The following is a 23,012-nucleotide window of genomic DNA, read 5'->3' on the forward strand; positions in this document are numbered from 1 at the left end:
GCTTTTCTCTAGTTGCGGCGAGCAGGGGCTACTCTTTGTTGCGGTGTGCCTGCTTCTCATTGCGGTGGCTGCTCTTGGCGCAGAGCACGGGCTCTAGGCGTGCAGGCTTCAGTAGTTGTGGCTTGCAAGCTCTGGAGCGCAGGCTCAGCAGTTGTGGCTCACGGGCTTAGCTGCTCTGCGGCATGTGGTATCTTCCCGGACCAGGGCTCGAACCCGTGTCCCCTGCATTGGCAGGCGATCCCTAACCACTGCGCCACCAGGGAAGCCCTAGTAAGATTTTTTTTACAGGCATAGTTTAAAAGATCCAAATCAGAAGTTGTGTAGTTAGAAATAAAGCCACTGGATTTTAAAATTCAATGAACTTGAAAAAAAATTCAATGAACTGAAATGAAAGCTATATTGTATGAGGAAGTAACCCAAAATGCAATTCAAAGAAATAAAGTATTGAAAATACAAAGGCAAGAGTAAGAGTCCTGAAGTAAAAACTGGTCCAATATACATCTTCTGACGACTCCAAAAGGAAAGAATAAAAAGAACGGGGAAGAGACAAAATGTAAAGAGATAATGGCCAAGAAGTTTCCAGAATCAATGAAAGACAAAAATCTTCGTATCCAGGAAGTACAAGAAGTACTGAGCAGGTTAAAATAATTCTATTCCTATTCTCACTGAAATGAAACTGCAGAATTCCAGACAAAGATTACATTTTATAAAGAACCAGAGACAAGAGACAGATTATCTTAACAGGGGCAAGAATTAGACTGACAACATGATTTATCAGCAAAAAGTAGATGCCAGAAGAGAATAGAAATAGCATCTTCAAAAGTCCTGAAGGACAAAAACTGCCAACCTAGAACTTTATACTCACTAAACTGTAATTCAAGAGTGACAATAAAATAAGGGTTTTTGGTTTTTTTTACATAAACACAGAGTCCTCACTAAAAGAGCTATGAAAGGAAAACTGCACAGATGGACAGAAGAAGCATCAGTAAGGTAGAAATTGACTAACAGTGTTGGAAATAATAATAAAAATGTTATCCAAGAAAAAAAAATGCTAAACAATAGTGAAGTGAAAGACGAGGGGCAGATTAAAGTATACTAAGATCTTATGTAGTTCTGGAGAAGAATGGAAACATTAACTTCAGGGTTTTTTTTTTTTTTAAAGAAAATATGCATTTTTAAAATAAAACGTCCCTGCTCTATAGAAGCTCATAGGATACAGTAATGGGATAAGGGACATTGTGGAGGCACAGCCACAAGCTAGACTATCATCAAAGCAAGAGGAACTGAGGACTCGAGGGAAGACTTCAGAAACATTACATGTAAGGTCTATCCTGAGGGATGAGTGGTTGCTTCTCAAAGAAAGAAAGGCATTCTAGGCTGTAGGGACTGACTACAGAGAGAAAGCGTGGGATCGTGCAAGGGATGGCATATTTTGAGTGGTTCCATATGGCTGGAATGTAGAATATGTGCGGGAAATGATGAGATAAGAGGATGAAAATGTAAACCAAGAAGAAATAGTAAATACTGTCCAGGTCACACTAAGAGGTCAGCATTTCATTTAGTAGGCAGTGGGGAGACATTGAAGATTAAAAAATTTTTTTTTGTTATTGTGATAAAATATATATAACATAAAATCTGCCACTTTAACCATGTTTAAGTGTATAATTCAGTGGCATTCAGTACATTCATTCTTGCACAACCATCACCACCACTGTTTATCTCCGGAACTTTTCATCATTCCAAACTGAAACTCTGTACCCATTGAACCATAACATTACCTGCTCTGGCAGTTCCTGGTAATCACTATTCTACTTTCTATCTTTATGAGTTTGACTATTCTAGATGCTTCATATAAGTGGAGTCATACAATACTGTCCTTTTCTATTTGGCTTATGTCACTTAGCATAACATCTTCAAGATTCATTCATGTTGTAGCATGTGTTACGATGTCCTTCCTTTTCCAGACTGAATAATATTCCATTGTATGTAAGGACCACATTTTGTTTATCCATTCATCCACTGATGGACATGACATTGAAGACTTTGAAGCAGAGGTGTGACATGTTCATATATCTGCTTTAGAGAGTAACCCTAGGAGGGGACTGAAGGATGGAACTTGTGAACCAAGAGAGGTTCTTGTTTCAAGAAAGGGAGAATGGGGCTTCCCTGGTGGCGCAGTGGTTGAGAGTCCGCCTGCCGATGCAGGGGACGCGGGTTCGCGCCCCGGTCCGGGAGGATCCCACATGCCGCGGAGCAGCTGGGCCCGTGAGCCGTGGCCGCTGAGCCTGCGCGTCCGGAGCCTGTGCTCCGCAACGGGAGAGGCCGCGACAGTGAGAGGCCCACGTACCGCAAAAAAAAAAAAAAAAAAAAGTGAGAATGGTCAACTGGGTGGAAGAGGTCTAGTAAAATGAGGTCAGAAAAAGTTTCTCCTGATTTGGGGAGGAGCAGTTGCCGCATAGGAGTAGTTAGGAAAGCCTGATATAAATGAGGGAAGACTAGTTAGCTGCTAGTAGCATCCTCCTAAACACATGTGTGTCTGGAAAGAAGCTTTTCCCACACAACAATAAAGTGTTGAGCATTTGGCACCTAGAATTTGAATGTCTTGAAGCTTTAAGACAAGGAGGCTGAAGATATTAAATTAATAAAATATTTCAACCTCCTGATAAGTACACATATACTGAGAGAGATGGTAAAGCCAATAATTTTATTGAAGATAAGTCATCTTAAGAGATTCTTTTGAAAAAATTTTGAAGACAGGCAACTATGTTATATTGACCAGAAGACATCCTACACTTCATTTTAATGAGGATAGAAAAAAAATGGTAAGATATGCTGATAATCACAATGTTAGAATAACAGGATTGTTATCCAAGAGAGGAGCAAGCCCTACTTCCCCACCACCACATGAAAAAACATTCTACACACTGTAACATTTAAAATTTGCAGGTGGCGGGACTTCCCTGGTGGCGCAGTGGTTAAGAATCTGCCTGCCAATGCAGGGCACACAGGTTCGAGCCCTGGTCCAGGAAGATCCCACATGCCATGGAGCAACTAAGCCGGTGCGCCACAACTACTGAGCCTGCGCTCTAGAGCCCACGTGCCACAACTACTGAAGCCCGTGTGCCTAGAGCCCGTGCTCTACAACAAGAGAAGCCACCGCAATGAGAAGCCCACGCACCACAACAAAGAGTAGCCCCCACTCGCCGCAACTAGAGAAAGCCCGCACACAGCAATGAAGACCCAACGCAGCCAAAAATAAATAAATAAATTTATTTTTTAAAAAAAGTAGTAAAATTTGTAGGTGGCAACACTGGAGTTAATTTGCCCTCGATACTTAATAATTCTGGTGCTTTACATTATAGCATGCAATAAAACCAACTTTGAAAATTCATTTTGAGGTCGGAGTTATCCTGTTACTCTAGCTACATTGCTTAAACAGATGTTTACTAGAATCCCTTGCTTATTTGAACTTAAGGAAAAGAATGCACAGCAGGTTGGACATAGTAACACTTTCCAACAGGTAACATATCTACCAAGGTTATTTGGAAGGGATTCGAGTTAAAACTCCAATACCATATCTTTATCTACCTGTGCGTCATTTAAGAAGACTTACTTTGAAATTCAAACACCTCTGGTTAAAAGACTCTGTCAAATGATGCAAAAATAGATGTTATTTTGGTCCAACCATATTTACTGCTTAATAGAAATAAATAAGAAAGTTTGTCACTATGGAATTCACATAAATAGTATCTAAAAATACAGATTTTAAAAAACAAATAAAACAATAACCCAGCAATTATTCCAGGCCTACTAAAGCAAAGCTCCTACCTTAGGGTATCAAATATAATTACCTGGAATTGACGTGCCTCTAAGATTGTAATTATTATATTTATTATTGTTGGTGCAAAGATGTTGCAAGGAAAAATTTATGCATTTTATGATGATTTGACATTACAAACAAGAACAAGTTTTGGTCACATCAAAATAATTGTATTTTTAGTGAGAAATTATTTTGAAGACATAGAAAATATTTCCTGAGAAGTAAACTTATGTCAAGAATAACAATGGGACTTCTCTGGTGGTGCAGTTGTTAAGAATCCGCCTGCCAATTCAGAGGACACAGGTTCCACCCCTGGTCCGGGAAGATCCCACATGCTGTGGAGCAACTAAGCCCGTGCACCACAACTACTGAGCCTGTGCTCTAGAGCCCACGAGACACAACTACTGAGCCTGCGTGCCACAACTACTGAAGTGCACGCGCCTAGAGCCCGTGCTCCTCAATAAGAGAATCCACTGCAATGAGAAGCCTGCCCACGGGAACGAAGAGTAGCCCCTGCAGCAATGAAGACCAAATGCAGCCAATAAATAAATAAATTTATTTTAAAAAAAGAATAACAATAACAACTAACTTTTATTGAAGTTAGTTGCATACCAGGCAATGAGCAAAGAGCTCTTATACATATTGTTTCATTTAGTTCTTATAGGAATTTCATTAAGTTGGTCCTATTATTATCCCTATTTTACAGATGAAAAAACTGAGGCTAAGAGGAATTAAGGAATTTGCCAAATGTGACACAGCCATTAAGTGGCAGAGCCATGACCAAACCCAGGCCGTCTGACCTGGCAATCTATTAATACATCACGGCCCCAGAAACAGTCATGCCTGGTCCTACAGATTTATTTAAAGAGAATGCTGCTTATCTGTCTGGCTAGAAAAAAAAATAAGTCAAGAAAATTTAACAGCAAATCCATTCTTGTACATTAATAAATTACTGAAGCTCTCTTTTGACTATTTTTAATACATAAAGAGTTTGGCTGAATTATTTTTGTTATTCTGAAAGGAAATTAATTCCCTGACTTGGCATTTTATATGGCAAAGGTGTGATGAATCTTCCTATCATCTGTGGCTCTAAGAAGTCTTGATATATAATTATATTTTTCTTTTTCAAATTACAGAGGAATTCAGCTTTCTGTATGATGTCTAAGTCTATAGCTGAACTGATACTTCCAGATTTCCTCATCTGCACGAAAAATTATGTAAAATGATAAGCACAAAATAAAATTTTACATTTGGCCTAATCTCGGGAGTCTCAATGATTGTGGTCTTCTTATAAACAATTTGAAACATATGGACATTGAACATGCATTTCAGGAATAAAGAAATAAACACTAACAAAAATTCTTGTTCTTTTTGGGGGGGGTGTCTAAAATTTACTTTTTCTATTATTATCATCAAAAATATCATTCAATTTTTCTATTTAAGCACTGGAAAAACCACTAACATTTAACCCACAAACAAAAATGTTTAGATGAGAAATCTAACAATAAAAATGGATATGAGTGGGTATATCATATTCTTTTCTCTCTCCATATACTCAAGAGAATGAATGATCGAAAGAATGATGACTTTCATAATCTTAGGTTTATGCTCTTGATTAATAATACCGTGATTCATATCCATTCTGTGGAGGAAGTTCAAAGGGAAAGAGAAAAAAAGCCACTCAAAGGTTTCAAGCTTCAGATTACGGTAAGATACAGAGACAAAATAAATTTAGCAAATAATAGCAAAGATCACATACATATTACCAAACGAAGTTTAAAGAAAACCGATTCTACAGGTCTAAGAAATTCATTTCATGAGATTGGGAACAGATGCAAATTTCCTCGACTCCACCCTACTGAGAAACAATCAATCGGCGCAGCAATCAAGAAAAGCCCTTTCCTAGATGTTCAGAAGAACCTTAAGAAAGTCACCTCCTAACTCAGGGCCTCTTGATTTTATTTTTCTTTGGCATAACCTGCCTACTTGCTGCCCTCCCTTCCCATCAATCGCCAGACGGGTTGGGAAGTGGGATACTGCATCGAGGCGCTGCTGGCCGCACTAAAGCTAGCCCTAGTCGGTGCAGCGGGCTAGGAGCATCACCTGCCGTCCCACCTGCTCCTCTTCTTCTTCGTCTCCCGGCCCTACACACACACAGACACACACACACAGACACACACATAGACACAGACACACACTTTTACACACTGGCACGCGTATCTGTTGTCAGGGAGGAGGTACCGCCCCATCCAAGCCAAACCCTCGCTTTCTCTTCCCCAGGATATAGCCCCCGAGGACAGACTCTTGCCCAAACCGGAGACAGGATGAGGCTACTGCTGCGCTCTTACCTCCAGTAGTGACAGAGATCCTGGCCACCGCTCCTCTGCGCCAGGCCAGCCAGGCCCGCCGGGGTCAGCACCGGTCTAGTCAGGATGCAACCAGGAGGGCACCCCCGCCCGCCCCCCGCATCAGCTTCTGCTAGAGCTGGGAAAGCGCGCGCCCGTGATTCAGCGCCTTTCCGCTGCGCCGTTACCACGGCGACGCACGCGCACGCGCACACGCGCCCCCAGGGAATGGGCGGGCAGCAGTTCTTCTTGCCTACTCCCGACTCCCAGCTCGGGCTCTAAAGATGGGTACCCAGGTGACGGACTCCCACCCCGCAGGCGACCAAGCAGAAGGCTTTCGGGCAGCAGGGCAGCCTGCATGCCCCACCCCCTTTCCTTCACCAACACTTTGACGGACACCGTGGTCCTAAACGGCCTGGGGGATGAGTGCCTCTTCCAAATGCCGCGGGCCAGGGTGGCTCTAGGGAGGCGCGAGCACACTACTTGGGTCAAAAACCCTTTGCAAATGTCTCCCCCGAAGCAAATTCACCCCACACGCACAAGTCCCACTCCTCCAGCGGTAGCCTCTTTAGGCCCTACTATGTTTTGAGCACGTGTTGCTTTCTGAATGAGGATGGAAACAGGTGTTAGGAGGGGCCCAGATCAACCCCACGCTTTATAGGTTAACCAGGTGCCCAAAGTATTTAGATTACATTTGCATCTATGGGAAGGTGATCATCTGAACAATAGAAAACTCATGTGGAAGACTCTTCCTTGTATTTATACTGTTTTCTTGTAAGAAAGATTCATGCATCTAGGTATGGTAACATAGGGCACAAAAGGAAGCCAGGGCATTCCTTGCACATCCCCATGACTACAGTACAGTGCTTAGACCTGATGAAAAAGCCCCTACTAAGCTACTCCCTGGCTATGGCTGGGCCTTGGATGAGTTACTTGCTAAACCTGTTTTGTCAGTTATAGAGATGGTAATAGCATTCCTTTAGGATGATAGTGGGGATTAAAAGAAAATGCACGTTTAACGAATAAAAACTGGGCTTCCCTGGTGGCGCAGTGGTTGAGAGTCCACCTGCCGATGCAGGGGATACGGGTTCGTGCCCCGGTCCGGGAAGATCCCACATGCCGCGGGGCAACTAAGTCCGTGAGCCATGGCCGCTGAGTCTGCGCGTCCGGAGCCTGTGCTCCGCAACGGGAGAGGCCACAACAGTGAGAGGCCCGCGTACGGCAAAAAAAAAAAAAAAAAAAAAGAATAAAAACTGCTTGGGACTGAAAGAGTCAAAATCAGTTTGGACTAAAAAGAAAATGGCAACCCTGCCAATTATCGGGCTGGGAGGACAGGCACAGATTAAGCCAGAAGCAAAATTAACAGGAAATATTTCCCCCAAAGTCGTGCAGCAGCTGTAATATGACATAACAACCCCCTCTTTGAATGACTACTGCTTTCCTACCACAGACGCCCCCTTTGCTTTGCTATTTTCATCCGTAACTTGTGATACCCCACTGCTGAATTCTCCTTGCCTCATGACAGCACCCAGTCCATAGTTACTCCCTGCTTCTCCTAACCTGCCTCTGAAAGAGTAAGCAACAGTACCAATCTGATTCCAAGACCCTCCTTCAAAGGGAACCCAAACCTTACAAGACACTTCCATCCTTTCTCTTCTCACCAGTGGCATTCCACTGTACCCCCAGAGTGACCTTTCTCACATCAATAAATCTGATGTACTCAGACAACAAGCCCGTTCCCAGGAGTCTTTAAATAAAAATTAAGTCATTAATACATGGGCTTAAAGTCTTTACATATATACGTATTTACATATATATAAGCTTAGCCTAGACTTCTAAACTCAGAGCCATTACAATGAATACCTATTTTTATACATATAATATCTATTTTGGTACTGACTTATGAAAATGTTAGTCTGCCTCCCTAGGACACAAATGTGAGGGCACTGTCTCATTTCATTTCAGCATTTATTGAGCTCCTGCTACATGCCAGACATTATAGTAAATACTAAGGATAAAATGATGTATTTTTAGTACAGCTTTTCTGACTTCATCTGCTTTTTATATGTTGTTGGTTGGGACATGTGTTCTTACTAAACTGCACAATAAAAGACAAGGAACTATCTTTTTTTGAAGGTGGGAGAAACAGGCCTAGCAAGATTCAGGTACATTCTGTATCAGTGGCAAAGATGATGCTTAGCATATTGATATATAACATTCTGAGTTGGGATTTCACCAAGAAGGGGGGTAAGGTACACAAAGCTACTGTACTGAGAAAACTTGAGATTCAAAGTAAAAAATTCAAGATACTGCATATTGGTAGTTTCTTAATTCTTGCATTGAGAACTATTGCCCATCGAAAGCAGACCAAACGTAGTTGTTCCTATTCACTTATAACTTGTTTCTTACATTTTGTCACTATAAGGAGTAAATGGGAAGGTATTTCACTTGGATGCTGAGTCATAAAATGATACTCCTTCCAGTTTTAAAACAATTTGATAATTATTTAATCTAATACACACTACTACATATTTTATTTTTTTATATTTAGCCTTTCACTCATCTAGATTTTTTCTTTTTCGTAATTTGAAGTGTGGTAGAGTTCTAACTTAATTATGCTTCCAAGTGAATAAGCAATTTATGCCAAAAATATCCTTTTCCCACAAAAATGAACTATTGCTTCTGTAATACATGCTAAAATATTAGCATTAATACTCATTTTAAATGATTAAAATTATGATTAACATATAAAACTTTTCCATTATGACAAAGCATATGTTATATATAAATTCAGCTTGTCTTTTTTTTTTTTTTTTCGGTACGCGGGCCTCTCACTGTTGTGGCCTCTCCCGTTGCGGAGCACAGGCTCCGGACGCGCAGGCTCAGCGGCCATGGCTCACGGGCCTAGCCGCTCCGCGGCATGTGGGATCTTCCCGGACCGGGGTACAAACCCGCGTCCCCTGCATCGGCAGGTGGACTCTCAACCACTGCGCCACCAGGGAAGCCCCAGCTTGTCTTTTTTTAGGTGTTTTAGTTGTTAATTTTGACACCCCTGATGAAAATAAGTTTCTGCCACTTCTCATTCTAATTATTACCGCCAGTTTTCATTTTTATATACTGAGGAAGTCAATATATTCTTGGCAATACTTGGCAGAGTGAGAAGCAACGTGGAAAGCCGTTTTCTTCCACACAAAGGTGAAACAGTAGCAGTGGAGCCAGAAACAGGAAGCAGGTAAAAACTTCAATCTCAACATGAGCACAAAAACATACTAAAACAAACTATAAACAAGCAGAATTCTTTATTTAAAGTACATTCTCTTATGGGGGAAAAAAAATGTTTCCTTAACGCACATGTAGAAGTGCTCCTCATTCACGTCTTGAAAAAAATTCAGTTTTACAAGTAGCAAAACTAAAAGGCTAATTCTTTTTACACATTTATTTTTCTCTTAGAAAAAAAGTCCAATGCCTCTATAAAACTGACTTTAATCATTATCAAGCCTAACTTTGCCTCTGTTGGTGACATAACTACAAACATGAATTTTTAAAAGTTAAGGGATCTTAAATCATGAGTTCATTTCTAGCTTACCAGTTAGGCACTGTTAGCTGACAAAAAGTCTGATGTAGGACAGCTGCAATCTATTTAAATGCAGATCTAGCCAGCAGCTGTGAGCACTATTACAAGATAGCCTTTGTGACCTTTCCTTAAGAGGCCTCACGTTCTGAACACAGGTATGCTTTCATTTAAATAAACACTAAGATTTAGTTCTGAAATCTGAGGACACAATCCACAAAATAAAATCACAGTCGTTTTTTCTTTTGTTACAATGATCCAGTATATTAATTCCTCCATATTAAACTACCTTTCCAGACAGGTAGCAATTATATTTGCAAAAACACAGAACAACATTGCTCAGAACATTTAAAACTCGTATTTGAAAAGCAGTTCACAATATTAAATCTAAGGTGCACAGAAGACCCCAGTGATCACTAGGAAATCTACCACAGTCCAGTTTTTCCAACCCAAGGAGGTCCAAACTTCTGGGAATAATGTGGCCGCCTTCTGCTGCTGCTCTAAAAAATATTCGATCAAAACGAAGCTTACAAGTAGCAGCTATTCCAAGATTAGAGTTCATCTGTGTATCCCATGTATACTGGCAATGCTTAGGTTTGCCCAAAAACTCCCAGACATCCAAAGTGTTGCTGGGTAAACCACCACATTTGGAAACCTAAAAAGAAAAAGAAAGAAAACTCTTTTCAGTCTTTTTTCCCCTTATATTAAAAAGGTCTTTACCGTTACCACATCTAAGTGCAACTTTTCACATCAGAATGCCACAGATTATTTATTAATGCACAAATGCAAAACTAGATACAACCAGATATATTATAAAATTATTTTACTGCATGATAATAAGTAGGTAATATAAAAATATCAAGAGAGACAGAGAGGTCTGAAATTTGCCCCTTCTCTCTTCTGCCACAAGTAGCTTCCTAACTTTGGGAGTCAGGTAAAACTCAGAAGACTGAAAATCCGTGGTCTCAGTTATTGCTATTAGTAGTTTTAAAAAAATGAACATTAAGTGTAAAGAAGGCAAAACTGTTACTCTAATCTATAAATTGAGTATACCATTTATATGATCCAATAATGTCAAATGCCTTCAGTTTTATTTGAAATTTACTAACAACATTAACTTTTCCTCCCATTCACACTCTAGGATTAAAAATTTTTTTTAACGTGGTAAAGTATACATAAAATTTACGACTTTAACATTACAGTTCAGTGGCATTAAGTACATTCACATGATTGTGCAAGCATCACCACCATCTGGCTCCAGAACCTTTTCAATGTCCCAAACTGAAACTCTACCCATTAAACACGAACTCCCCATTCCACCCTCCCCCCAGCCCCTGGCAACCACCATTCTCCTTCCGGTCTGTATGAATTTGACTACTTTAGGAAACTCACATAAGAGGAATCACGAACATTTGTCCTTTTGTTACTGGCTTATTTCACTTAGCATAATGTCTTCAGGGTTCATTCACGTTATAGCATGTGTCAATATTGCCTTCCTTTTTAAGGCTGAATAATATTCTATTTCATGTATCAATATATGCATTTTGTTTATTCATCTGTCAAAGGACACTTACACTTAGGTTGCTTCCATATTTTGCTACTGTGAATAATGCTACCAACACAAGTGTACAACTATCTCTTTGAGGCTCTGCTTTTGCTTGCTTGTATCCACCCAGAAGTGGACTTGTTGGATCATATGGAAAGTCTGTTTAATTTTTGGAGGAATCCTTACACCATGTTCCACAGCAGCTGCACCATTTTACATTCCCAGAAGCGGTGCACAAGGGTTCCAATTTCTCCATATCCTTGCCAACACTTGTTATTTTCTGTTGTTTTGTTTTTTTATAATAGTCATACTAATAGATGTGAAGTGGTATCTCATCATGGTTTTGATGTGCATTTCTCTCATGACCAATGATGTTAAACATCTTTTCATGAACTTACTGGCCATTTGTATATCTTCTTTCGAGAAATGTCTAAATCTTTTGCCCATTTTTTTCTTTTTTAAATTGTATTTAGGGCTTCCCTGGTGGTGCAGTGGTTGAGAGTCCGCCTGCCGATGCAGGGGACACGGGTTCGTGCCCTGGTCCGGGAAGATCCCACATGCCGCAGAGCAGCTGGGCCTGTGAGCCATGGCCACTGAGCCTGCGCGTCCGGAGCCTGTGCTCCGCAACGGGAGAGGCCACAATAGTGAGAGGCCCGCGTACCGCAAAAAAAAAAAAAAAAAGCTTTAAATTGTATTTATTTATTTTTGGCTGCGTCGGGTCTTAGTTGTGGCACATGGGATCTTTCATTGCGGCGTACTGGCTTCTCTCTAGTTGTGGTGCGTGGGCTCCAGAGCATGTGGGCTCCAAAGCTGTGGCACGTGGGCACTCTAGTTGTGGCGTACGGGCTCTCTAGCTGTGGTGTCTGGGCTCCACAGCACATGGGCTCAGTAGTTGCGGTGTGTGGGCTTAGTTGCCCTGCTGCGTGTGGGATCTTAGTTCCCCGACCAGGGATGGAACCTGTGTCCCCTGCATTGGAAGGCAGATTCTTAACCACTGGACCACCAGGGAAGTCCCCTGCCCAGTGTGTTTTTTTTTTAATTGTAGGAGGTCTTTGTATATTCTGACTATTCTGAATATCTCATCAGATATATGATTTGCGAATATTTTCTACCATTCCACGGGTTGCCTTTTCACTCCATTGATAATACCCTTTGATGCACTACAGTTTTTAATTTTGATGAAGTCTACCTTATCTGTTTTTTCTTTTGTTGTCTGTGCTTTTGGTGTCATATCCAAGAAATCACTGCCAAATCCAGTGTCATGAAGGTAAAAAAGGTTGAAAACAGAAAATCCAGAAGGAAGAGAGTTAGGGACAACTATGTTAGTCAAATCTTTCTGTTCTTCTTATCTTACAACTAAGAAACTGCAAATAAATGAACTTTTCTAAATTCTTCTAATCATTATTTTCTCTAAACCCCTCTTGTTAATCAATATATATTGTTTTGTGTTGTCTGTTTCATATACCATATATATGTTTTCACCCAATAATGTAACAGCCCCTTCTGCCTCTGCTTCCCCTGTGCCAGGCAAGTAGCACAGGCTAAATAATCATTTGCTGAATTGCACCTGCAAGGTCACGTATACATTATGAACAGATCAAAGTCCTAGTTTTAATAGCTTTAGTCAAAAGAAACCTAAATTAGTTTCCACAGCAATAATCTGCCCATAAACACTGAAATGACTTCATCACTCACTTCGTGATCCCTTAAATTTGTATCTCCTGCAAATATAACTGTAGCTGACTCTGGAGCCTCTTGCATTTTCTTTAAAACCATTTTCAACTGATTCATTCGTTCCTTAGCATGCCCTCTGGTGCTCTCCAAATGAGAAGTCATAAGGCAAAGTTCATTTCCTGACACACTCACCTGCAACAAGATAAATAATTAGAGTTGTTAAAATGATCCACTAACAATTAACACTGAACTTTGTTAACAGAATCAGTAATTATTCAACTGATTGGTATATATCAATATTTACTAGACTGAAACTATATAATCAGCACTGTGCTTATCCTTAAAGGTCAAAGAATACTGAGCAAGTACCCACTAATACTTCAAAACCTCCCTTGAATGTCAACTCCACTGGGAGCCCTTCCCCAGCATCCCAGGCATCAGTGGCTCCCTCCCCTATCCTCCTACAGCACGCTGTGTAGACTGTTTATAAATTCCCCTAGATCGAACTGCAGCACAGTTATCTCTCTCCTACAAAGCCCTGAGTCATTTGAAAGCAAAGATGGCTCTTTTATTTATTACTATGTTACCGAGAGCCTGGCACATAGGTAACTCAAAATAATGTCAGTTAAATGAATGAATGAGAATCACTTACCATTTGCAATTAAGATACCAACAATGTAAGATCTCTCATTATTTAAACTAATTGCCTGCAGAGTCCAGTTCAAATTCCTTCACATTGGGCATTCATGATCTCCTATAATCTGGATCCAACCTACTTTACCAACCTGTCGTCACACTACCCGCTTTGTGCCCTCTACATCCAACTGAATAGAAGGCTCGTTTATAGCTACACATGCCCTCTTTCATATATACATACCCTGCTATGTACAATTTGCAAATGTTTGCTCATGGTGGTTCTGCCACCTGCACTGTTCTTTTTTTTTTTTTTTTTTGCGGTACGCGGGCCTCTCACTGTTGTGGCCTCTCCCGTTGCGGAGTACAGGCTCCAGACGCGCAGGCTCAGCGGCCATGGCTCACAGGCCTAGCTGCTCCGCGGCATGTGGGATCTTCCCGGACTGGGGCACGAACCCGTGTCCCTCGCATCAGCAGGCAGACTCTCAACCACTGCGCCACCAGGGAAGCCCCGCACTGTTCTTAATGTCTACATTTTACATATTTTTCAGGGCCCGATTCAAACCCAACTTCCATCATGAAACGTTCACTAAACAGTGCAGCTGAAAATCATCTTTCCTTTCTCTAAACTTCCATGGCATATCATTATACCTCTCCCATGGCATTTATGCCTTTCGTTTATTTTAGGTACTATACATACAATCTCTCCCCTGCTAATCTATGAGCTCTATGAGACCAAGATCTATTTGACTCATTTTTGTAAGACTCACAGAGTACAACACAGTACCAAGTACAGTGCATTTAATAAAAAATATTAAAAAATTAAAAAAAAACTACTTTAGGAAGCAACTGTGGAATGTCAGCAAACTCTTATACATTAAGAAAACATCTAATGAATCAAGGATTTTATTTTTACAATTTGTCTATATTTGAAATGTATGTAAAAATTTAATTTATAAAGTTCTTTAAGACTATTTAAAAGAACCTATAAGTGAGGAGTAAATATTTTTCTAAAGACAATGGTTTCTTAAAAAGGACCCCATCATGGAACTGTGAAAAAAACAGTTCATTCTTTTTTTTAAAAAACCAGTCAATTTAAAAAAATTACTTACATGCACACACAAAAGGTTTCTCATCATTTTTGTATTTGGAAAAGGAATAATCTCTTGGCTTTTAAATTTCAATCTCGATTTCTTCAACATTATAGCTGTGAAATATCCTTCTTCACGACCTTCAGATGTGTGCGGAAAAGAATTTAGGCTGAGAGATCAGGGGTATCTGCAGTTTATCCCAAGCTCCCCTACTGAAAATTTTATAACAAGCAGGTATAGATATTTAAATGGATATAAATCTTAAAAGTAAACTATTATTTCAAAATAGTTGAAGATGGTCAACCAAGTCCCTCTGTAACTGTAAGCATGGAAGAAATATAAAAGTGTAACTGGAAGTATGGAAGAAATACAAAAATAAAAATGCATTTACATAAGTGCCCAAAACAGTTAACAGTGCCAATACCAAACATAAAAATTTGAAAAATTTCTGAAAGGCAGAGTAGATGAGACTTAAACTGAGGCAACTTGACATGCAGTTACTTTTCATTCGGGAAGCACCAGAAAAATCACAGTAAGTGAATAAAAACTTTAGAAAGGTATAAACTTGCAAGAAGAAACAGAAATGGAGGGGCAATGAATGAAAGCTTCCAAGTTTTTCAGAGAACTAAGTAGGTGGAGCAGTGGTAACTGGTTTATCAGAACGGAGGGGAACCAGGAAAAGAGGAACAGGAAGAGAAAGGAGAAGAATGGGAAAGAATGGGAAACGGAGGAGGGCAGCAGACTAGAAAGATGGCAGGTGGAGAGTCCAGCAGGTGGAAAGAAGGAGGAGAGGGAGAGAAAGGAGGAGGGAGAGGGAGGGAGGAAAGAAGAGAGAGACAGAAAAAAGAATTTTCCAGAACTGAAGGTCACAAACCTCCAGATTGAAAGGTCCTACCAAGTGTTTGGCATAATAAATGAAAAAAAGACCCCCAAAACACTGGAGTTAAAAACAAGAGCCTCAGGCTTCCCTGGTGGCGCAGTGGTTGGGAGTCCACCTGCCGAGGCAGGGGGCGTGGGTTCGTGCCCCAGTCTGGGAAGATCCCATGTGCCGTGGAGCGGCTGGGCCTGTAAGCCATGCGCGTCTGGAGCCTGTGCTCCGCGACGGGAGAGGCCGCAACAGTGAGAGGCCCACATACCGCAAAAAAAAAAAAGAAGAGCCTCAAAGCTTCCAGAGCGGGAAGGGGGGGAAGAAAGATCAAGAATTAGAATGGCATCAGACTTCTAATCATCAATAATGGAAACTAGAAAACACTGAAATCATGCCTTCAAAATTCTGTGGGAAAATGACTTTCTACCTAGAAATCTTTGTCCAGCCAAACTATCAAGGAACTATGAGAATAAAACATTGGCATTTCCAAATAGGCTGGGATTCAAAAACTTCACTCCCCATGTGCTACTTCTTAGAAAGTGACCAGAGAATGTGCTCCAATAAAATGAGGAAGTAAAACAAGGAAGAAAGCATGGGATTCAGAAAACAAGATAACCAAAACAGAAGACAGGCAAAAGGAATCCCCAAGAGAATGCAGAAAAGTTGTCCCGCAAAGAGAGAGAGAGAGAAAGGCAGATAGAGAGAACCCTCTCTTCAGCAATTTTGGATTAAAAAGTAAATCAAAATTAAAATCATAAACTAGGTAAAAGTGAAAGTCAAAGAAAACATGAGATTTAGCCAAAAGTCACGAAATGAAGCCAAAGTGGTATATTAAAATGCACTTAGTAAAAACAAAATAGATGAAAAATCAAAAACTAAAATATTCACGGCAAAAAGGTAGAAAAAGAACAAAATAAATAAAAAATTAATAAAGACTTTTTGAAAAAGCATAACCACAGTGCAATCACCACATTTAAACATTTTCTAACAATTTGATTTCACCAAAAAGCTACTTAGTGCCTCAAATTTTGGCAATTTATATTTTCCTGAAAAATCATCCATTTCAACCATTTTGCCACATATGTAATATTCTCTTATGATTTTTTTAGTATCCTGTGTCTGACTTCTTTTTCTCAAACTTACTTTATTTGTGCTTTTTCCTGTCTATGTTCCAATTGTCTAACTTTGGTTTATCTCTCACCTTGTTTTTCAAAGAAAAAGTTAAATAACAGGAAAACTGTTACCTGTAATAATCTCATAACTACTTGCTTTCTTCTTTAGGTAGGCAGCATATGGGGGAATAACTTCCTGTAGAAATACCACATCTGGGCTGTACCTAATTAAACACATCAATTTATGAAAAATATGAGGTATATCATTTCATTTGCAGCTACCTAGATTAGGAAAATGCCACAGCATAAAAGAAACACAAAATTATAGTCCTCTAGGACACCTAATATTCAATATTTATGCTGACCTTTGATAACTATAAAATGAGAAAGACCTGTGCTATTTAACAAATAATACTGTAAAGATAAAATAAAAAAAAAAAATATACATGACAACCCTTCAAAGTTAGAAGAACAGGAATCACTGACACTAGAAACCAATAATATTAAGAGCCTACAATGGTCCTCACTCTTTTTTTTTTTTTGTGGTACGCAGGCCTCTCACTGTTGTGGCCTCTCCCGTTGCGGAGCACGGATCCGGACGTGCAGGCTCAGCGGCCATGGCTCACGGGCCCAGCGGCTCGCGGCATGTGGGATCTTCCCGGTCCGGGGCACGAACCTGTGTCCCCGGCATCGGCAGGCGGACTCTCAACCACTGCGCCACCAGGGAAGCCCCGGTCCTCACTCTTAACAGATGCTTTAAGTGTTATTTTCTTCAATCCTCTTGAAACAGTTATTATCCATGATGAAGAAAACTGAGCTCTGGAGAACTGAAGTGGCTTACAAATGGTTCCACAAGGTCACAGAACTAGTGTGTGGCAGATACGGATCCTTTTGGTAATTTTCTTTTCATAGCAATAATTCTACACACAGTTTAGTAAATAAAATAGTACTAGAAGGCTATGAACAAAAATTAGCATTCCCTCTGTACCCCAAGCCACAATCCTGCTCCCAGAGGCAGTCACTCCCAATTCCTTCAGATGTTTCCTCTGACAGCTGGACTCTGAAGTCAGGACCAATTCCAAAGCCCATAACCTTGAACTGTTACCCTCCTTGTAGGCAGGTAAGACACGTTATCACATTACCATGACACAGATGTAATAATACTTACAAAGTTAAATAGGAACACACCCCTCGAGCCCTCTCTGGCAGATTGTTTAGGTCCAATCCATCAATATTCCAGGTAATGAAAGAGAACATGCTGCCATCTTCTTGCTGAACATTTTCAGATGTGCTGGTTTTAGAACTAGTGGAATCACTTGTTTCTTCCTTGGTTAGGTCAACACTGGCAAGATAAGAATGAAACACAACTTTGCAAATAATCTATAAACTGATTAATTTAAAAATTATTTTGTGACTCTCTGTAGCCCTCATTCTACAGGTAAATAAACTTTAAGAGTCCTAAAAGTATCTGCCTATAGAAGAGCAAGAGTCTGATGAGTGAGGAAAAAGAGATTCTTACTGTGTTATCCAAATGTCTGCTCACTTAGAACCAACTCAATATCCCTCAGTGACATAGGTCACTAAAATGATTTGATAAATTATGACCCCAAATCAGATTGAGTAACGTAAGATTTCCACATTTATCTGGATTCACTTTAAATCACATTTGAAATAAGATCTCATTGTGCCAGATAAATAATGGCTGCAATTCTTTGTTATTCCCCTCACTGAGAGGTGAAGTCCAACTAATACCCTTACCCTTGAATCTGGACCTTAGTCACTTGCTTGACCAATAGAATATAGTGAGAAGGGTTATTCTGGGATTTCTGAGGCTTGGCCATAAGAAGCCTTGTAGCTTTCACTCAAGCCTTTTGGAACACTCTGCCCAACAAGAACGCTGAGCTGCTACATGAGAAATCTGACTACTCTGAGACTATCATGCTGGAGAGACCATGTGTATGGGCTCCAGCCCACAGGTCTGCCTGACCCCACCTTTCCCACCAAGGCCCAGACATTTGAGTGGAGGGACAAACATTATTAAAAGGCGACTGCTAAGCATTTATAAAATATACATAAATTTAAGAACTAGGGTTTTGTATTTATAATTTTAATAAATGTAATGCCAATTTTTAACTTCTTTAAAAAACTTTTATTTTTTAATTAAAAAAAATTTCTTTTGCCCACGCCACACAGCTTTTGGGATCTTAGTTCCCCAACCAGCAAGTGAACCCGGGCCACAGCAGTGAAAGCGCCAAGTCCTAATCACTGGACTGCCAGGGAACTCCTGAAAAATTTTTTTTATTGAGGTATAATTAACAGATAATGTTATACTAGTTTCAGGTACACAATATAATGATTAAATATTTGTATACACTGCAAAATGATCACCATGATAAGTCTAGTTAACTTTTAAACTCTTTTTGAAATAATTTTAGACTCTTAGAAAACAGTAAAAAGAATTCTACTCACCACTCATCCAGATAAATGTTAACGTTTTACTTAATTAACATTTACTTGCTTTACTCTTTTTATTCTGAAACATTTGCATAAATACTTTTGAATGCATTTCCTAAAAATAAGGACATACATACATACCCTAGTACAATTATCAAAAATCAGAAAATTATCATTGATACAATGTTATTATATAATTTAAAGATCTATTCAAACTTTGCCAATTGTGCCAGTAATGTCCTAATCCAGGATCACATGTTGCATTGAGATGGCATGAATTTCTTTCAAGCTTCTTTGATCCAGAATAGTTCTTCCGTCTTTGTCTCTCCTGACCTTGATGTTTTTGAAGAATACAGGCCATTTATTTTGTAGAATGTCCTTCAGGTTGGGTTTGTCTGATGTTTTCTGAGGATGTGCATTTTTTGGCAGGAATCACACAGAAGTGATAGGGTGTCCTCAGTGCATCAGGTCAGGAGGCCTGATCCAACAGTACTGGATTTGTCTCCAGTACTGGTCACGTTAACTTTGATCCCTTGGTTTCTCCACTGCACAGTTATGATTTCCCCCCATGTAATAAGTATTTTGCGGGTAGGTACTTTGAGACTATGTAAATGTCTTGTTTCTCATCAACTTTTACCTATTAGTTTTTGTTTTTTTTAAATTTGTTTATTTTTTTGTCTGCGTTGGGTCTTCATTGCTGCGTGCGGGCTTTCTCTAGTTGCGGCGAGCAGGGGCTACTCTTTGTTGTGGCGCGTGGGCTTCTCATTGCAATGGCTTCTCTTGTTGTGGAGCACGGGCTCTAGGCGTGCGGGCTTCAGTAGTTGCAGCACATGGGCTCAGTAGTTGCAGCAAGCAGGCTCAGTAGTTGTGGTGCAGGGGATTAGGTGCTCAGTGGGATGTGGGATCTTCCCGGACCAGGGATCAAACCCGTGTCCCCTGCATTGGTACGCAGATTCTTAACCACTGCGCCACCAGGCAAGTCCCTTAGTTTTAGTGTCCATTGATGATTCCTGTCTGAGATAATTACTACCAAGAGAGTTCCCAAATGGTAATTTTTTTTCTAACTCTCACATGCCTTCAACATTTGGTAGTTGGAATTCTACTGTGAGGGAAAGTGTTCCCTTCACTCCTGGACAAATGTATTTATATCAGTGTGGATTCTTATTCTATGCTATAGATAAAGCCTCACTCTCACTGGCATTTGATCTGAGTTCCAAGAGACAACAGACCACAGCCTCATCCATCACTTTGCTTGTTTTCTGCCAATTCATGATTCTGGGCTAGGGGACTCCTAATGGTCCTCTACCCCACCATTACTCAGCTCCACCCACTTTTTTTTTGAGGGACGATTTCAGGGACTCCACCTCCTTTGTTCCAATTTCTCTACTGACTACAATTTAGGATACAACTAACAGACACCAACACAGGCTAGTCTGAGTAAAACAAAAGGATTCACAAGGAAACAATCGTGTCCCAGAGCCAAGTAAAGGAACACAGCTATGCCTATGGAAGTTCGATCAAGGCTCTCTCTCAATCCTACTCAGCGTCCCTTGGTTTCACTCTCTCTCTGCAGACTAGCATTCTCAGCTTCCCCATGCACAAAGGAGTAGGGGTATGGGTCCCCCACAGGTACTGAGTTAACATGTACAGTCCCAGCTTGACAGGAAGATTCACTAAACACTCTTGGTTCTAATCCCAGGAGAGAGGATCTGACTGGCCAGCACGGGCCAGGTGAACATCTACTAATCTAACTGGCTCTAGCTGATACAACATGGGAGCCAGAGATATGTCACTATGAATGGGTAGCCAATTCCCCAACAACAGGCCAGGCAGACGGAGAAAGGAGCCTAATGAAATGATCTTATCACATTTAAAAGACAGTGCAGCTGAAAAGATCACAGGGAGGAAAGAGTATCTACGATGGACAGTTAACTGTAGAGGCTGCCCATACAGCTGGGAGAACTATATATTCAATCATACTTATTGAGAGCTTATTACATGCCAAATATTGTATGAGACTTTGGGAAATCAACAATGTATGAACAGATACTGTCTTCACCAAACGTGTAGTCTAGTGGGAGATATAAAATACTAAATAGCGATTATAATATGAATTAACTTGTCATGCATGATGCTATACAGAATTACTTAAGAGGAGAACCTTACCCAGACTTGGGAAATCAGGGAAAGCTTCTTGAAGACAAGTCATGTCTGTAAGGCCAGCTGGCCCGGGGAAGAGGAAGCATCAGCTGGTTCCAGGAAGAAGCACTGAGGCATAGCGTTCTCACGTATTCTGAGAATCAACAGACTCTCCCCCGACTTCCTGCCCCAAGGACGGGGGGGTGGGGGTGGGGGAGGGGTGGGAGACTCAAACCCCTGAAAGTAAGCTGGTCAATACCTAGCCCAGCCGTGGCTTCACCAAATAAGGAATCACCCTGCATAGCAAACCACCCCTCCCTTACACCCCAGTAAAAATTTCCCACGCCTAGGACTGGGCGCGACTTCTCTGGCCCCTTTCTCTCGGACCAGTGAACCTCGTCCCTCGCCCAGGAGCGCTCCCTAATAAAGCTCACTTGAAGCTTTCCTCTGTTTCGCGGTGCCGTTTGTTAAGATCCGACCTTACAATGTCTAAGCTGGACTTTTAAGATAAATGTTACTTAGCAAGGAAGGAGGAAGAAAAGGGTTCTAGGCAGAGATGATAAATATCTTTACAAAGGTTGAAAGGCAAGAAAAAATGGCCCACTGGAGAAAGGGAAAGTTTGGTATGCCTGAAAGTTTTGTAGGGTAGGAAAGAGAGTGTGAAAGGAAACGAACCCAGAAATATGGTCAAACCGTGGAGGGACCTGTAAGGCACCTGGACTTTAAGAGCAGAAGTGCATGAATTGGGGAGGGAGCACTGGAATAATAGGGGCGGATGTGCAGTTTATAAAAACTATTATCCTGGCCGGGCGGTAAAGAGTAAATAAACAACAACAGTACAAGAAGCAAGAAGACTTCCAAGTTACCATTCCTCAGTAGAGGATTTTGCCTCATTCATTTGTTTTGAAACTCTTGCTTACATATTTCCTCAACTTGGAGTCAAAAAATTACATTTCAGATATTCCCCCACTCCCCACCCCCCGACTCCAAAGTACCTTCGAAGTGACAGCCTGGACTTCGGGAGAGAAGCGTCAGCTCCGCTGCTGGGACGCGTCTCCATCCTACGCACCAACACAAACCCTCACCCTCCGGCTATTCAGAGGCGAGACTTGCGTCTACTCACACCCGGCCGTCCAACTCGACTGCAGGTCCCAGGACGCCCAACGCAACCCAGTACAAACTGCCCCCGCCCAGAGTCGTCCCCGCCCCTTCATCACTCACCATGGCTCGGGCTCAGAGGCGGTCTCAAGATGGCTTTTTAAAGCGCTCTCCTCCACTGCCGGCTCGAAGTACGAGTCCAGCGCTCTCTGCAAAACAAAGACACAGGGATGGGACGTGTGCGCTGCACGGACCAAAGTAAAGAGCGGGAAAGAGAGAAGCAGCGAAAGCGTACTTCCATCTCCCAGTCGTTCTCGGCCAGGTAGCACTGAGCCACGGCGGCGTCGCAACTCGCGACCGAGGCAAACTCCACACACAGAAGTCTCCGTTTCTTCACCTCGGGCTCTCCCTCCTCCCGCTCACCCTCCGGTGCACCGTCCGGACCGCTCTTCTGCTCCATGGTATCCCCGCCAGCTCACCTCCCTCTAACCCGGGCCGAGCGGGGAGACGCCTGGGCCTCTGCGCAGGCGCCCAGCGCCCCGGCGCTCGCGCATCAACCTCCTCGTGCGGAAACGCGCTCCGCTTTCGGCGGACGACAGCGCGCCTGCGCAGCAGGAAAGCGTGCACGGGCTGGCGAGGGCTAAACAGCGCGTGCGCGCGA

At 41.4% G+C, this 23,012-nt stretch overlaps 2 protein-coding genes across 8 annotated transcripts in view; both read right to left on the minus strand.

Moving 5' to 3' along the window:
* The window catches only part of KIAA0319 (KIAA0319 ortholog), a 74,596-nt gene extending 68,244 nt beyond the window's left edge, over positions 1 to 6,352 (minus strand). The window contains exon 1 of one of the 3 annotated variants that reach the window (XM_067752117.1): positions 6,169 to 6,352. The gene's annotated coding sequence lies outside the window, so the exon portion shown is untranslated. The remainder of the gene's footprint in view (positions 1 to 6,168) is intronic. The other 2 variants (XM_067752116.1, XM_067752119.1) reach the window with 2 other exon arrangements.
* Positions 6,353 to 9,445: 3,093 nt separating this feature from the next.
* On the minus strand, positions 9,446 to 23,008 carry TDP2 (tyrosyl-DNA phosphodiesterase 2). Of its 5 annotated transcripts, none has more exons than XM_067752146.1 (8): positions 22,775 to 23,008; positions 22,475 to 22,560; positions 22,249 to 22,314; positions 17,829 to 18,002; positions 16,793 to 16,884; positions 14,702 to 14,820; positions 12,978 to 13,148; positions 9,446 to 10,391 (listed from the first exon to the last, which is right to left on the minus strand). In XM_067752146.1, exons 3-8 carry the CDS (start codon positions 22,311 to 22,313, stop codon positions 10,110 to 10,112), a joined length of 903 nt encoding a protein of 300 aa, XP_067608247.1. In that variant the 5' UTR covers position 22,314; positions 22,475 to 22,560; positions 22,775 to 23,008; the 3' UTR covers positions 9,446 to 10,109. The 5 variants fall into 5 exon arrangements, with proteins under 5 accessions (XP_067608247.1, XP_067608246.1, XP_067608244.1 ...); XM_067752145.1 differs by having other exon boundaries at positions 22,831 to 22,952; XM_067752143.1 differs by having other exon boundaries at positions 22,647 to 22,923.
* Between the last annotated feature and the right edge of the window lie 4 nt (positions 23,009 to 23,012).

Source organism: Pseudorca crassidens, chromosome 10, assembly GCF_039906515.1.
Source record: "Pseudorca crassidens isolate mPseCra1 chromosome 10, mPseCra1.hap1, whole genome shotgun sequence".
Taxonomy (NCBI): Eukaryota; Metazoa; Chordata; class Mammalia; order Artiodactyla; family Delphinidae; genus Pseudorca; species Pseudorca crassidens.

Bases quoted from the DNA above. Each gene is read 5' to 3' on its own strand.
- TDP2 (XM_067752143.1), bottom strand. From the start codon at position 22,811: ATGGAGCAGAAGAGCGGTCCGGACGGTGCACCGGAGGGTGAGCGGGAG. The intron at 13,149-14,701 runs GTAAGTAATTTT...ATCTTGTTGCAG, and splicing joins GAAACCTTTTGTGTGTGCAT to GTGAGTGTGTCAGGAAATGA. The intron at 10,392-12,977 runs GTGAGTGATGAA...TTTTCTTTTTAG, and splicing joins CAAATTTAAGGGATCACGAA to GTTTCCAAATGTGGTGGTTT.